General features: G+C 40.3%; 2 protein-coding genes across 3 annotated transcripts in view; one reads left to right on the forward strand and one right to left on the reverse strand.

The window, feature by feature from the left end:
• The first annotated feature begins 1,657 nt into the window (after positions 1-1,657).
• On the forward strand, positions 1,658-9,366 carry vill (villin-like). The gene is made up of 18 exons (XM_013915865.1): positions 1,658-1,714; positions 1,848-1,922; positions 2,020-2,219; positions 2,637-2,745; positions 3,054-3,164; positions 4,005-4,210; positions 4,314-4,392; positions 4,490-4,588; positions 4,820-4,973; positions 5,120-5,220; positions 5,332-5,469; positions 5,575-5,733; positions 5,985-6,164; positions 6,274-6,419; positions 6,780-6,924; positions 7,263-7,451; positions 7,923-8,210; positions 8,887-9,366. Exons 2-18 carry the CDS (start codon positions 1,851-1,853, stop codon positions 8,998-9,000), a joined length of 2,490 nt encoding a protein of 829 aa, XP_013771319.1. The 5' UTR covers positions 1,658-1,714; positions 1,848-1,850; the 3' UTR covers positions 9,001-9,366.
• Positions 9,367-9,371: 5 nt separating this feature from the next.
• plcd1a (phospholipase C, delta 1a) overlaps positions 9,372-16,882 on the reverse strand; it is a 15,393-nt gene continuing 7,882 nt past the window's right edge. For both annotated transcript variants that reach the window (XM_005722697.1, XM_005722695.2), the window contains exons 3-15: positions 15,655-15,883; positions 15,441-15,570; positions 15,108-15,336; positions 14,787-14,988; positions 14,295-14,439; positions 13,996-14,148; positions 12,174-12,323; positions 11,926-12,082; positions 11,726-11,842; positions 11,455-11,633; positions 10,761-10,896; positions 10,517-10,666; positions 9,372-10,107 (exon numbers count right to left, since the gene is read on the reverse strand). In XM_005722697.1, coding sequence (XP_005722754.1) covers positions 10,016-10,107; positions 10,517-10,666; positions 10,761-10,896; positions 11,455-11,633; positions 11,726-11,842; positions 11,926-12,082; positions 12,174-12,323; positions 13,996-14,148; positions 14,295-14,439; positions 14,787-14,988; positions 15,108-15,336; positions 15,441-15,570; positions 15,655-15,883 — 2,069 coding nt within the window. In that variant the 3' untranslated portion in view covers positions 9,372-10,015. The remainder of the gene's footprint in view (positions 10,108-10,516; positions 10,667-10,760; positions 10,897-11,454; positions 11,634-11,725; positions 11,843-11,925; positions 12,083-12,173; positions 12,324-13,995; positions 14,149-14,294; positions 14,440-14,786; positions 14,989-15,107; positions 15,337-15,440; positions 15,571-15,654; positions 15,884-16,882) is intronic.

Consider the following 16,882-nt stretch of genomic DNA (forward strand, 5'->3'; position numbering starts at 1 on the left):
GTGCTTTATATTACTTCTCCCAAGAATAAGTTCAACCACATCTACTCCAGCTGTTTCACAATGTCATATTATGGCATCAGTGTTGCAAGTGCGTTCATAATATGTTCTTGTTTCCATACAGCCTAACGTTGGCTCAGCTGGTGATACTGTTTGCTTATCAGTGCTGTTGTTTCTGATATCCCAGTCAAGAGGCTGTTAAAGCACCGCTGATTGCAGGGCTTGTATTTTCCTACAGCACCAAGCTGATACTCATTAGCAGGATTAGAGGTGCTTTGCTGTCAGAGAGTCAGTCCTTTGAAAGCATTCACTTGTCATTTTGGAGACATCTGTTTCCAGTGAAAAGACAGCGATGCCAGGATGAGTAAGAGTGAGGAAGAGGTCTCTAAAGTGAAATATTTTTTTTCTGTTCAAGTGCTGTTTAAGGAGTCAGGAGTGAACATGTATTTTTCAGTGTGCTAGTTAGTCTTCTAAGTATTTATCTCTTCAGAGTTTGTGCTAATTTTATATCATTTAGCTGTTTTATTTTACGTTACTTTTTTCTTCTTCTTTTTGCAAAAAACAGTTAAAAACAAACAAACAAACAAACAAACAACAAGCTTCAATTAATTCTTATAGTTTTTACTCTTTTTCCACACCTAGCTAGCTATTACCTTTTGCTGAAAAGCTAAAACAAGCTAGTGGTGGTGTCAGTGGACAACATGAATAAAAAGGAGATCATTATGTAACAGGGATAGCTTATTTTAATCACATGGCAAAACACAGTGAAAGGTCCATTGACTGTAGCCACCATGATGTCATCTCTTAAGTTCTGCTTTTTTACCCTCTTTTTTTTTTTTTTTAAAAGGCCGTGACCATATTTCTTGTTGTAGTTAATCAGTTTATGCTAACGCTATCAACCTGGTTTGATTAATAAGGTGTATGCATTAATGACTGTGTATTAAGTGGGTTGCTAGCCTTGGCTAACAAAAATACAAGCTTAAAAGCAAGTGCAGAAAACCTGTTATTTTTAAAAATTTTTTTTCTTTTTTACTACAGTCAAACAGTGAACGTCCTCTTTCATTTTAAATATTGTCATAATTTACTAAATGAATATTGCCCTGTGTTGTGCTTACTAACTAACTAACAAGATCATAAACTCATTAGAAGAGTGTTTACTACAGTAGTAAAACCATGTCAGAGGTTTCTTGTGGACATTACAACTTCTTTTCGCATTATGAAAAGCTGCCCCCTTCTGGCCATTAAAGCTAGTGTAGGTTAAAGGCACTTACATGTACAGTGACATCATTTTGTAGAACTAGAGGTTATGTCCGTCTTATATCTTATAAACATATCTTATAAACAGATACCTGGTTATAACCGTGGTATAACAAAAAAACTTTTCGCTAAGCGTCTTAACAGCTTGCTGTCACATTGTGGCATAAAGATGTGTTTTTTGGGGCATTAACAAATGTGATGACACAGTATGTAAACCCTAGCAAACCTACATTCAAATTTAACAGTGAGAATATTTTGAGTTTAATCTATAACAATTAAGACATTAGACGCTCATCAATAGTTTTCATGCAAATATGTAAACTGTTTGTGACAATAACGATAAGTACACATGTTTTTTTTTTTGTTTTTATGTTTACAGTTCAGCAGAATGATGAATGAAAACAATAATGCATTTAAAAATGTCCGCCGAAAGCCAGGCCTTCAGATATGGACCGTCAATGTGAGTCTAAAACGCATTACACGCACCCTATGTTGTTGACATTGTTGTCCACACTGCTGAGCTTTATGTAGAGCTGCGGCATGTTGAAATCTCATATTTGTTTGAGGTCTAAATGGTTGTTTTCTTTACTCAGAAAATGCAAATGGATCCCGTTCCACCTCAGGCCTTTGGCAATTTCTTTGAGGGAGACTGTTACATAGTTCTATATGTGAGTAAAAAACTGGGTGATTTCATGAGATATATAAATATATATACATATATCTCATATATGTGTCACCTCTCATGCTTTTCATTATTATCATCAGATAAGTGAGAATAAAGGCTCCCGCCAGTCTGCTGATATCCACTACTGGGTTGGAAGAACCTCCTCTCAGGATGAACAAGGTGCTGCTGCCATCTACGTCACCCAGCTGGACGAGTACCTGGGTGGGAGTCCGGTCCAGTACAGGGAGGTGCAGGGCTACGAGTCACCGCGGTTCAGGAGTTACTTCAAAAATGGCCTGATGTGAGTTCCCGATGAAGGCAGCTGGTGTTTGAACGAAAGGGGGATGGTGATATACTCAAGGGAATGAGTCTCTCCTATACACACACAAAAACACACACACTTATGTTGTAATCTTCCTGAGTCATGGCTTACAACACTAATCCGCCTCTATGAAATGATTATGACACAAAACACACTTGTTTTCTGAGGCCTAGCATTAAAAAACACCAATTTCTCTTGCCCAATTTATTAACCTTTAACCTTTAGTTGCATGTTTGCTTTATGGTTATACAACCTTAAGGAAAAAAAACAAAACGAAAAAAAAAAAAAAGGTCCCTTAAATTTTTTATTTTTTTAAATGTCCATTCAGTTTCAAGTCACTGGGTTTATATTTTTATTGCACTTGAACTTTGGTAAAGTAAACTTCTCTCTCCACAGCTACAAGAAGGGTGGAGTGGCCTCAGGTTTCAACCACGTTGAAACAAACGCCTACAACGTCCTGCGACTGCTGCATGTCAAAGGGAGGAAGGATGTCACAGCAACAGAGGTATTCAGAAAACAAATTAAAGGGATATGAAAGGCTTTACGAGAGTCTTACTCCCTGCCTCCCTCTGCTGCTATCAGTGGCTTCACACAGTCACGCTACAGAGAGGTGTTGGCACCCCTCCTTAAACAGATTATGTCTTGTTGTCGTAGCTGTCTGTGTAGGTGTTAATTGCCCGAGGGGTGGTATGAGAGTGTGATTAATTAATACGCTGTATTGTTTCAGACGGAGTGTACTGTCCGTTTGAATGAAGCACAATCAGTTATTCAACTCTCCACTGTGTTTGCGTTTGTGTGTGTTTTTCCATGCAGGTGGAGGTGTCATGGAGCAGCTTTAACAAAGGAGATATATTTCTTCTGGATATCGGGAAAGCTATAGTGCAGTGGAACGGTCCCCAGAGCAACAGAAGAGAGAAGCTCAAGGTAATCCTCTGCACTGATTGGTTACAATAAGCAGCGGCACGAGAAGTAGTCAGATCTCATGAAAAATACACACCGTGGAAGCAAAGTGGGAAAGAGGAAAGAAATTTAACATTTTACGAACAGAAAGGTGATAAAATATGTCTGCACTAAGGCTGTTTCTGACAAAGGGAGAATGACTAGATTGACTAATGACTAATTTAATTTATTCTTGTGTGTCAAGTGAATTTTATGAACTCAGGGCCTCGGTTGCATTAGGAAGGACATAGAAGGTGTGCCAAATCAAACGTGCATCCATCCACTGTGGCAAACCCTTGGAAAATTAAGGAGCACTGAAAGTGTCTGTAAAGTGATTTTTTTTTTAATTCTTGAAACCTGTCGGCTGTGGATCTTCAATAATGTACACCACTGCCTTTAGCAGTAAGCTTCCAGTTGTCTGTGAAATTGGAAACATGCATGCAAGAAGAGTTAGGAAGGAATGGCAACAACAGAAAAGGATAAACCAACAGCTATTTTTTATTTATTTTGAAAAGCGCTATATAAGAATCAGTCCATTTACCTTTTAGCTCATCAGGTAAAACAGGTGGTTTGATCTCCGCCTGCTCCCGTCTGCATGCAAAAGTTTCCTTGGGCAAAATACTGAACCCTGAGTATCAATGTTAGATAAACATTAGGCACAGAAAAAGTGCATGTGTTTGAATGAGATATGTGTACTATATAACAACCAGTTCTTTTACAGTGATAGTGTAGATTTTTGTGTAACACATGAACCTTTTAGTCGCTGTTGTCACTGAGCGAACAGTTTTCACTTTTGTGTCTTTGTTTCTCCCTCCGTCTTTCCAGGCGGTCTTGTTGGCTCAGGACATCCGGGACAGGGAACGCGGAGGTCGCGCTCAGATCGGTGTTGTGGAGGGAGGAGATGAGCGGAGCTCGCCCGAGCTCATGAAATTCCTGACGACTGTGCTCGGACCAAAACCGGCACAGCTGAAGGAGGCCACTTCCGATGATGTGCCTGATAGTGCGCAGAAAAACAGTGTCCGACTCTACCAGTAAGTACATTATGCTTCCACTGCATTGATCACACAAAACTGTAGAAATTGATTTCAACTATTTACCAATATCACACCCATTTTTCCTGATTTTCTTCCTCAGCGTTTATGACAATAGTGGGAATCTAGTGATTCAAGAAGTGGCCAAACAACCTCTGACACAAGATCTTCTGAAATCCTCGGTAATTAGTGTTCACTCTTTGAGAATGTTCCCTAGATGCTAGTATTAAAAAAGAAAAGTGGTTCAGTTTCAATGTTTTTTTTCTTTTGGGGTTTCAGGACTGTTTCATTCTGGACAACAAAGGGTCTAGTGTGATGGTCTGGAAAGGAAAGAAGGCCTCCAAAGAAGAGCGACAAGGAGCTATGAATCGGGCACTGGTGAGTATACAGAATGACTGTATAGGATCTCTTAGTGCCTCCTGTTCTGTCTTATAAATTAATTGTGTAAATTTTAATCCTCTTTCTCCTTAAATGATTTTGGATAAATATAAATTCATCGTTTTATTCTTTTCCAAGGATCGCATGGCTTGAGGGGATTATCTCAGTTTTTATGTGCTTTTTTGGAGATGTTTTTCATTACAAGCTTTGTCCATCAATCTTTTCCTACAGAGCTACATTAAAGCAAAAAAGTACCCAGCCAGCACCACTGTGGAGGTGATGGCTGAGGGAGCAGAGTCAGCAATCTTTAAGCACCTGTTCAAATCCTGGACAGACAGAGACCAAACTCAGGGCCTGGGTACCACACACAACGTTGGAAAGATAGGTAGCCTCTTCAAATCTACTGCTCAATCCACTTCTTCAAAATAAATTCCAGCACAGTTAACATATTATCTCTTGATATGCTATTTAATCTTATTTGCTGATATTATGCTGTTCATCATTAAGTCTGAACATTTTGTGTCCGCACAGCTAAGGTCGACGACGGAAAGTTTGACGTGATGGAGCTCCACGCGCGCCCTGAACTGGCAGCACAGTACCGCATGGTGGACGATGCATCAGGAGACGTTAAGGTGGGAAAACATATGCAGGAATCTACGAATACAGACAAACACAGTGCAGATACTTTTCAGACTTCAGTTGCATTGTTGCGTGTTGTTTGAGCTGTTGTTTGCCTGTGTCAGGTGTGGTGCATTGAGAATTTGGAACTGGCTGAAATAGACCCAAAAACCTACGGGCAGTTTTATGGAGGAGACTGCTACTTGGTGCTGTATTCATATAAAAGAGCAGGCCAGCAGCAGTACATACTCTACATGTGGCAGGTCAGTGTCAAACCAATCTATGCTTCCTTGTTCTCCATTTCCTCCTGCTTCTGGAAAACTGACAAGCACCTTCAATGTGTAAACGTCTTTTCTTTGTTACTTCAGGGACGCCATGCCACAAGCGATGAGATTGCAGCAAGCGCCTTCCAGGCTGTCAATATTGATAACAAGTACAATGGAGCCCCAGTTCAGGTCAGAGTGGTCATGGGAAAGGAGCCGCGCCACTTCCTGGCTATTTTCAAAGGCAAACTTATCATTTTTGAGGTATGATTTTATGATTTTCACACTGAAAATAATTCTTAACTGGATTAGAAATTCTCACCAACGACTAAAAGTAAAATATCTGTATGGTTTGTGTGTGAAATTATGACACATGGAAGTAATCCAGCAAAATCTAAATTAAAAATGAGTTTTACATGGATACAATAAAAGTATCCATGATGCAAAAATAGATCGATCAAAGCTTTAAATAAAAGTTGAAAGAAACTGGAAACTCAATGTGTGTGTGTCTAAAGGGAGGAACAGGTCGACCTGGTGTGGTTAACCCTGCCAAAGATGCCAGGCTCTTCCAGGTGAGAGGGACTAATGAGCTGAATACTAAAGCCACAGAGGTGGTGGCCAGGGCCGCTTCTCTAAGCTCCAATGACGTCTTCCTGCTGAAAACTGACAATATCTCCTACCTGTGGTATGGAAAGGTATGCATCATGGGGCTGTGTAGCAGGCTTTGAAATAACATGAATATTAGTTTAGTTTGCATTTGACACATTAAAACCATTTCCCCCCTGATTTCTGCTTCTATCCCAGGGCTGTAATGGGGATGAGAGAGAGATGGGGAAAGCGATGTCTGATGTGCTGTCCAGGCATGAGAAGCGGGTGGTGATGGAGGGCCAGGAACCTGCTGAATTCTGGATAGCTTTGGGTGGAAAGGGCTCCTATGCCAGTGACAGGAGGTAAAATATTTTAATGGCAGCATCGCTTTTGCATATTGTGACAAAAATAGGATATTTTTGGCTTTTCGCTTAACAACACACTCCAGCAGTCAAGTATTTACAATGAAGGGCACTCAATCTGGGTCCAGAAAGTAAAAATATAGCCAGTAATAACAAATTAGCAAGGACTTCAGGATTCATCCAAAAAGGCCCTTTAATCATATTTTGAACCATTTCCAAGCTTACATTAAATCTGCCTGGATTATTTTTATACCAAGGTCAGTGGAATATGCCCAATGTCATCATACACAGAGAGAGAGTGAGAGAGAGAGAGAGGGAACATTATCTGCTGTTACGACAGGACGGCCTGTGTCATTTCAGATTTGAGAGGGAGGAGCCGCTTCACAGTCCCCGGCTGTTCGAATGCTCCAATCAGACGGGGCGCTTTAAGATTACTGAGGTGGATGATTTCGCCCAGTGTGACCTAGATGAAGATGACGTCATGTTGCTGGACACCTGGGAAGAGGTAAGCAATCAAAGGAGCTGAAATCAGTCAGACCCTGCCGTTGATTTGGGGCCTGCTTCCTGTTTATGAGCATCTCATCAGGAAGATTGTGAAACTCACTGCACATTAACTGATAGATATGAAACAAACACTATACTGTATTACACAAGCTTATTGTTTCCTCCTGCTATGGTTTCTAATTAATCTATACTGGTGGTAGTGACTCAGCTCAAGGTTATTTATGTAATACTTCACACGGAAAGACAGAATCAGGCCTAAAGCTCAGTTTTTGGCAACTTACGCAGCAGACTCTTTGAGTAATTTGTCTCTTTTTCTTGTTTTTTGTCTCTGAATCTCAGCTTTTCTTGTGGATCGGTAACTCCTCCTATGAGTATGAGACCAAAGAGGCGTTGAACAGCGCGCGGGATTACCTGAGAACTCACCCGGCTGGACGTGACCCTGACACGCCCATCGTCTTTGTCAAACAGGGATACGAGCCGCCCACCTTCACCGGATGGTTCAACGCGTGGGATCCCCACAAGTGGAGCGTGAGTTTATAACAGTTTCCCCTTTCATCTTTCTGGGATCCCATAGAAAGCATGATCAAGGCATTACAAATTCCCATTACAATAACATGCAATCAATTGATTTAATCATCTCAGAAGCTAGGAACAACTTACAAACACAAGTGGATGATTCAATGGATTAATTGAAGATGAAAAAGTCACTGCACGAATACTAACCTTTACTGTGACGAATCTTGGTTCCGTTGATCTTCTGAACAGGGAGGCAACTCCTATGAGGAGATGAAAAACAAGCTGAGTGATTCAACATCTATCTCACAGATCACTCTAGTAAGTGACTCACACTGATGTGCTAATATCACAGCTGTAATACCTACTAACATCTTTAATGTCATATATAGTAGTGTTGCTAACCTGTGAATGTCTACATCTCGGAGGTTTACCTTTGTTTTTTTGTGAAACTGCTTCTGTAAAACTTCTCTTTCGTGGCTGCAGGACCTGAAGAACACTAAGCTGAACAAGACTCCCGTTGGGGGAGGTGGGGGTGGTTACAGAGCACCTGGGGGCCCCCTAACTTCTCCGCCACCCAACAAGGCCTACTTCCAAGATGAAACAGATTTTTTCCCCAGACCCTCTAGTCCTACAAGACCCCAGTCTGGGATGTCCTCCTCCTCTGCTAGTTCCTTGTCCTCTTCTGGAGCTGGAAGGTTTTTTGACCCTGAGCTCCTCGTCAACAAGACTCCAGACGAGCTACCAGAAGGAGTGGATCCCACCCAGAAAGAGGTGTGTGTGCAGATCAATTATAAATGGTAAAAATCAGCATTTGATTATTGTTTAACATCCTTCTCAGGGCATTAATTAACACCTTTAAAAGTGACGTCTAATCATGACAATTACAATTTAGAAGTTATTGTTTTGGGGGGTTTTTTTTAGTAAAATTAATCACGTCACCATAAAAAAGACTTCAATATGATTCGACACCTATTTAGTATGTTTACCTGCAGCAAAGCAGATTTTTGTGACTGTACTGCCATTTCAAGTCAAAACTCCACAGCCACCAATCGTGTGATATGTTGTTTAGCATACACAAAAACATAATATGCACTAGTTAGCAAGTTAAAAGTATTATTTCCATCAGATGGGATTCTTTCATTGCTCTGAATTTGGATTAACATGTAGTAATATAAATGAAGCTATTTTAATCATCAACTGAAAAGGTCACTAAACAGCTGCAAATGGATGAAAAGTGACTACGAAGAGATTAAAAGTGACTGCAGAGCCGCATAAAATGCTTCTAGCGAGTCATGAACAACCACAAAAAGACACAAAAACACTACAAAGAGACAATATGGGGCTTTCCAAGAAAGGGTGGGAGGCCTTGCCATTGTCTGTGCCTAGAGCTCTGTGTACAGCAGAGGTCAGTCTAACCGTTTCCCATCCTCTGTGCTCCGATTGGCAGGATTATTTATCTGACCTGGACTTTGAGAACCTGCTCAGTACTACTCGCGCAGACTTCCAGCGCTTGCCAAAGTGGCGCCAGAATGATTTAAAGAAGAAAGCAGGAATTTTCTGAGAAGGAATCACACATCTCCAGCCTGTCTGCTGAGAAATCCGCTTGTAAACCAAACTATACGGCAGCATTTTAGCTTCTGACCTTCATCTCAATATTTTGTTTTGCTGTCAGAGGGGTAAAAAAAAAATCGACCAACATCCCAAGTTGTTTAGATTTAACAAATGGTATTTATGATTATGACCATGAATGTAACTTGTAATAATTTAAAGGACGTGACTGACATTTCTAAGATTATTTTTTTTAATTATTCTGCTTTATATTTATCTGTATATTTTTTTTTCATTTCATGTAGATCATACTGAGATGATGTTTTGCTAGCATTTTATCTGAATCACAAATGCAGTGAATAAACAGAAAACCATTGACCGGGGATTCGGGGAGTGGTTTAATTCAAGAGCTAGTGCAAAAATGTGTGAACTGTAAAAATGCTGTAGAGCAATGGAAGACACAAATAAACCATGACACAAAATATTAGAACTTGTTTCAGGCACCATCTTGAAAATCTTCTATATACAATGCTGGGAGCATTCATAATGCATTCATAATGAAAGGACAGAAGCACACAGACATACCATGTCACTTGCTATCAACATTGTCATTATCACTCTTATGGCATCAAGATGGACAAAGTTTAAATCAAGTCTCATAAGACTATCCCGTAAAGCTGCTGAGAATCTAGTATGTTTCAGGTGGGATTCACACAAAACTCACATAATAATGCACATTAATTATTAAACTTCTCCAGAGAATGGTGAATATAGTTGGCTACTTTTCCTCTCATTCACTTCATTCTTTCTTTGTCACTTTAAAGGCTCTCCACCAAACCGGCTTTTAAAAAGCTAAAATTATACAATGACCTAAAAGTGTCAGACACTTGTGAGTCAGCAGCTGTGGTATGTAAAAAAACAAAACGAAAACTAGAGTCAAGTTATTTAGCTTTAAAATCTGGGTTTTAAATTCCATTAGAATTTACAAAAGACGTGAAGTTGGTTTGGTTTTCTTTTTGCAAACAGGCCTACGGGGCATCCAGGAGCATGAGGTGCACAAACAGACTGGCAGAAGAAATGTTGTCCCCTCTCTTGTTGAGCACCGGGACATGGCGATATCCTGGAAAACAGGAAGCGAGCGTGAGCTTTGTCGGCAAAATGAGAAGCTGTTTCATGAAGCGTAGCACAAAAAAAGATGCAAAACAATCACTTGAGCTATGATTTACATGAATTTGTATCTGTTTAATTTCTGTTTTGTTGCGGTCCACACAGAAGAATTAAATAAGGGAGAAAAAGTATGTTTAAAGTGGAACTAAAGAAGATAATAATGTGATAATAGTGCACAAAGAAAGTCAAAGCTGTGAGCGAGCACTGAAAAGAGAGGATACTGTCTTAACACTTCCATATTTTAATTACCGCACAGACCATTTCAGTCATCGGCCTCTTCGAAAATTAGATTGTTGCTAACTCTGAGTTGGTGTCGCGTTGCTTTATCGTGTTAGCTTCATCAAATCTGTGAGCTTTCTTACCGTTCTGTACGCTGGTGAGTGGCAGACAGTACTGCCCGATAAAATCGTTCTGCGATGCTGTGTCGTGGTCCTCCAACAGAAATCGCACCAAGGCCAGCTCTGGCACACTGATGTCAAACTGGAATTTCTTATTCCACATAGGGTTGAATCCTGCAAGGACGAATATCTGTGTTTTTCTAAATTCTTTGAAAAAGTGTTTGACAAGTAAGTGCACTTATGCTATACTTGCACATATAACGCTCACCATTATTTTCAATGTGATGTGTTTCCTTGCTGGCATTGTCTGCCTGGACACCATGGATCTCCACCTTGACCAGAGGGTCTACAATGGATTTTTGCTTTTCCTTGTTGATTTTAGGTAACTGCTGAGCTGAGATCACCTGTTGAATTGTGAGACAAAAATGCACAGACGCGATCACGTGACAGTCCGACTACAGTCTACGTTCAGATTTGATTAGATATCTACAGCATGATGTCCAGCTTCCACAGCACGCTTCGATGCTTTCACCACCAGCATGATGATTAATCTGTTTATCAAGTGGTGGCATAATCAGTTGTTAAAAAAGGCTAAAAATCCACTTTCTTTATTTTAAGTGCTACTAGCTACTGTGCAGATCATAACTAGAAATACAAAATGTAATAAAAGGACTTGAGGATTAAAAAACATTAAAAGTAGCTCCTCTTTTCAAGATAGGTTATGTCACTAACTATTCAGCCAATGATTGTGTTAAAATTCCCTTAAATAGCTGCAAGCTGGCAAACAAAGATAAAAGGATTCAAACTTCTAGGCCAGAGCTAGGGGAAATGATTAAAGCTCATTAGCAAGTTGACACTACACATACTGTAAACTTTGTGAACTTTGTTTTCTTTTAAAAGGAAATTCCACAGGACACCGTTAACCTCTAATATAGGCTTATCTTTCTGGAAAAAACTCCCACCATGACATGAAAGATCTTCTTCTTCAGCCACGACCCTTCGGTAAGTGTGTTGGGGTTAAACTGAGAGGACAGGTTTCTCTGAAATTCAGGTTTCAGGATGTAGCCGCAGAAGCCGTTCATCAGAAACCGTCCCTGGTTTAAGTGCATCTCCTTGGAGTTAGTCTGGAAGTTCAACGCCACTAAAAACCAAATCAAAGAGGAAAAAGCATCAAACTGTTTCATTAGTTTTAATTGGTTTACGTTAGTTTGCTTGCTGCGTATTGGAGCACACCTATCTGGCAGCCAACGTTCCACATGGGCACCGGATTATAGTTGGAGGAGTCGGTTCTGGAGCCAGCAGGGTAGATCCTGCTGAGTTTGTCCATGTTGTGGTGCATGAAGGCAGTAGCTACAACAAGTTAAAGCAAATGGTTTTTTTAAACTGTGAGTTCTAGCATGACAGCAAAGAGAGTTAATGCAGCGTGCGTTTACCTGAGGTCTCAGCCAGGTTGAATGCTTTACTCTCCTTGAAGGACGACATTTCATAGAAGGCCTGGTTTTCTCTGGCGTGTTCAAAGCTGTTAAAGTGCACGCTCTTACAGTAGATGACGATGTCTGAGAGCTCTTTGTCGAGTTTGATATTTGATTTCTGAAACAAGAACAGAGAGACAAACGTGAAATCTGAAACTGAAAATTGTTATTTCAATTTCTTGTAAATGAGTAAAGAGCCTTTGGCACACCTTTGGTTTTTCTTTCTGGCTATTCTCCTTACACTCTGCAGCTTCGTCCTCCTCAGACACGGTGCCATCCTCTATCACGTTGTTATTGGTGAAGATCGAATCCAGTTTGTTCAGTCGTTTTCCCTTGATGAGGAACTTTCCCTTAAGTGCCTACAAAGAGACACAAAATGTGTTTTGTTGTGTCATTTCTAACACTTAAGGTGCTGTGCTTTGGAAATCAAAGTTGCTTTGCTTAATATAGAAAGGCACACATTTAACTTTGTGACAACACAGACTGCGTTCCTGATAGTCACCCTCCAAACAGCCAACAGACTAAAGCATAACTTAAATTTGTGTTGAGGCTGAAAATGCCACAGGCATCCACTTCATGGGAGCTGAATTTTTAAAAAAAATTTATTTCCTCTCTCTCTCTCTATTTCTTGTCTTTTTCAGTTGTCAAGGTCTTCCAATAATTTTGCAGCAAATTCCCAAAGTAACACATAAAAGTGGGGGAAATAATGATTTGAGACCCCTGCCGAATTTGTAAGTTTGCGTACTTACAAGGAAATGAACAATCTGTAATCTTTATGCTAGTTTCTTTTAATGGAAAGGGACAGACTGTTATTTAAAAAATCCAGAAAAAGTACAATAAGCAGAAGTTAGAAACTGATTCAGCCGTCATTGAGGGATGTTTTTAATCCCTTTTTATCCTCAACCAAAACATGACTTAGTACTTAGGTTCTTGTAGTTGTCTCAGCAGGGGTTTTGGCATTCATCTTTACAAACACGCTCTAAATCTTTTAGCTTTCTTCCCAAAAAGTTGATTCTGGTTATCTGGATTTACTTTTCTCCCACTCCCAATGAGTGACCAAACGTTTCTCGCACTGAAAACCCTACGCCCACTTTTGGGGATTTTCTTACCTGAAATTTTAGCTTTTTGGCAACTCAAACTTTCAGCTCCCTCTCCAGCTTTTCTGAAGGACTGAGGTCTGGAGACTGGGTAGGCCTCTCCGTGAGCTAATGTGCTTATTCTTTAGCCACTTATTTGTTGCCTTGACATAATGGTTTTGGTCACTGATTTGAATGCTGGGTCATGCTGGAAGACCCATCCATGACCCATACTTATATATATATTTTTTATAAATATTCAGGGAAGGAGGTTGTCATCCAAGATTTAATGATATATGGCTCTGTCCATTGGCCCCTCAATGAAGTGAAGTCATTCTGTACCCTTAGCAGAAAAACAGCCCCAAGCATAAAGCTTCCACCTCCGTGCTTGACTGTGGGGATGGTGTTTTCTAGATCATATTCACCGATTCTCCTGTGGAGAGGTTGGAATGGAAAAAAATTGTTTCTGTGGACAGGTGAGCTTTATACACATAAGAACCCAGTCAGTGGGAATCAGCATTGTGGCTGGGTTGTAGGTGATCAACACTTATTTCATGTATGACATGTAAATCTGTTTCTAGCATTTATTATTGTATTGTATTGTATTTGGAGACTAAATTCTGTTCACTAGAAGTCTCTGTTATCAAACAAGGTGTTGTCTCAAACACACTCACTCAGCTGTTACAGCAAATCATTAGCTACTCAGTAGGTGCAAAGTGAGACAAGCTTTATCTGAGGCTATAGATCGATGATGTCTTGTATCACATTAGCTTTGTTTCCTAAACAAAACTTGGGTCACGTTAAGGAAAACAGCAAAGTGAGAAATCTGGCACAGTAGCGTGTTAGGAATGAAAATGTTAAGGGGTGGTCTTCCTTTGGTAATTTTTTTTTATTAGGGTAAGGATCCCAAGATGATATATCGTATGTCATTGAATACAGATAATGGGTTCCACACCTCAGGTGATGGGAAGTTAGTTGGCATGGTGTCACCCAGAGGCTTTTTGACCAGAGCGTCACCCAGGAAGAAGACCAAATGACGGGCCATAAGCTTCTGTTGCTCAACTGTACAATGGTTCTCCAGAGACAGAATCACTGGGTACTGGGAAGTCTGGAAAACAAAGGGAACAATGTGAAGGTGAACTTCAGACCTTTTCCAGTTTCTAATGTGTTAAGGCGAGGAAAGGGCTGGGAATTCAATGCGGTCTCCAATATAGGCAGAGTAAAACATCCAAAGTCAGTGAATATCTCACGAACTTTGAAGGCGTAGTCTTTGATGGCTTTGATAACATCTTTGAAGAGCACTTTGGATGTGAGCGTATGGCCATGGTAAATAACAGGTTCTCCATTAGGCCCGTCCCAACAGTCCAGCTCCACGCATCGGCAACTCTTCATCAGCGCTCTGCAAGCAAAGAAAACATTCATGACCAATTAGTGATTTTACATCCCTGAAACTCATGAACTTTGCCTGTGAAAATAGAGAGATTCCTGCGCTGTGACTTCTGTTCCACCAAAAACTCCTGGATCCCAAAACAGTATTTTATAAAGGCCTAGGAACTACTAGGGTGGTCTAAAGCAGGCATGGCAGAACTTCAGTTCAGTCTACCTGGAGGCTGATGCATATTTTTAAAAAATAAGCCATTAATATGATAAAAAAAAAACATCTATCCAAAGTAGCACATTTATTCCATGCTTCTATTTCACCTTTGTTTAATGCTGTCGGTATAAAAGTAATTCTGCAAAATTTACTTTATGTAGGCTTCTGTGCTGCTTGGCCCTTTGAGTTGGTCTGCCATCAGGTATGTGTTGTGTGAGGAGGAGATGTAGTAATGGTTGAGGGGCTGGTTCATGTCCTGATACACAGATCTGTGGGCTGGGTTCAAAATACAGCCGTCGTCCTGCTGCAGGTACATCAGGAAGCCATCTTTGGTCATGCAATTGTTCTGCTTTGCTGTGACACAAATGGATGAAAGTGTTGAGTGGAAAATTGTGTATAACACAGTTGAGTTAAAGCTTTAATAATATGGTTACTATAATTGTATCATTCCCTGGTGTCCAGAGTAAGTCTACCTGTTTTATCCACTTCATATTTCTCAATCAGCCTATGGGCGTCCTCTGCAGTCGCCTGCTCCCGCTGCTCGTTCAGCAGAAAGTTCAGCAGGTCTCTGTCGCTCATCTGACCCTCTGTTTGAGCATATTTCCCATAAATGACATCAATCTCCTCACGGCGTGTCAGCATCTCGTAGAAATGCTTGATCTCTTCGCCTTCCAGGGTGTCTGAATTGGATGTGTCACATTTCTGTGCAACACAATCAGTGAATTATTTAACCAGATCTAACATTTTATGAAAGATTAACAGTGAATTTCAAAGATATATTTTGTAATTTGCTGACAAGGTCTCACCTTAAAAAGGTCCGCTGCGTATGAATCATCAACCTCAACATTGATCTGCCTCAAGAAGTGTTTCACCTCCTTTAGTGTCATCATGTTGTCGCCATTCTTGTCAGCCTTACGTATGCAGCTGAATATCCAGCTGGCATTCAGATGTAAGGATTTGATGTATTACGCACAAAAACATGCAAACACATTTCTCTATTTAGGAGTTTGCTAAGGATACTGTTCACTCTTCTTCTGGTTACTGAGGTTGTGCATGTTGTTGATGATCTTCTCCAGGCTGCTGACCCACTTATTTACATCTTCCGGAGATTCTGCCATCAGGTCGAGATTCTTCTTGCGCCCCTTGAAGATGATGGAGAAGCAGAGGTCTTCAACGCTGGCATCGGTGTATTTTTTAAGGCCCTCAGAGTGGCGGCCCTTTCGAACCGATTCAATGTCATCAATGGAGACTGTTTGGAGAGCGAAGGGGTGTTTGTTAGAAAGTGTGGCCCTGAGAAATCACTGAAGGTTAGTGTTTTAATAGCCTCAGAGTCAATATTTGGTAAGCCCATCTGTATTCTTCAATACAGCCTCTATCAAGACGATCCCACACTGCTTCAGTAATGTTGAGGAGAATGTTGCTCTGGAGAGGCCAATCCATGACTGTTAGTGTTCCAGTTTGTTATTTTCTATCCAGGTATGCTTTAATAGATTGGCAAAGTGTTTGGGATCACTGCCATGATAAAAACAAAATGAAGCCATTGCCATTCAGATGCTTTGCAGATCAAAATCTGACATGACCACTGGCTGAAATGCAGCTCCAAACAAAATTTTTTCCTCTTTCTTAATAACATGCTTTTTGGACACTTTTCATCTGCAGTAGATAGTTTTTTAGGTATTGCACGGTGGGTTAAAATCTCACTGTACTTTTCTCCATGCATAATTAATTTTAACAAGATCCTCAAAGTCACTGCACGAACTGCTCCAGTTCCTCAAATTTTTTAAGGACACACTGCACACCATGCCAGGTTTTTAGCTAGTAGTTAGTTATTTGAAAACAATCATCGTGTACAAGGAGTGAACTGAGGAAAAGTGAAAAAGCAAAATATTTTTTAAAATTCAGGTATGACACCTCTAATCTATATCATAAAAAGCAAATTGTGATTATTTTAATATATTCATTATTAACTGCTATGTTGTCTAAAATGTAACGTCTTTTATTTCTGGCATTAACAACAGCTATCAGGATGGTAGCATTCAGCCATTATTATCCCTTGACACACAGTCTTTCCTAAGATACAGTGGGGCAAAAAAGTATTTAGTCAGCCACCGATTGTGCAAGTTCCCCCTCCTAAAATGATGACAGAGGCCAGTAATTTGCACCAGAGGTACACTTCAACTGTGAGAGACAGAATGTGAAAAAAAAATCCATGAATCCACATGGTAGGATTTGTAAAGAATTGATTCGT

This window comes from Pundamilia nyererei, unplaced genomic scaffold (assembly GCF_000239375.1).
Source record: "Pundamilia nyererei isolate P.nyererei 1_Seehausen unplaced genomic scaffold, PunNye1.0 scaffold00007, whole genome shotgun sequence".
In the NCBI taxonomy this organism is placed as follows: Eukaryota; Metazoa; Chordata; class Actinopteri; order Cichliformes; family Cichlidae; genus Pundamilia; species Pundamilia nyererei.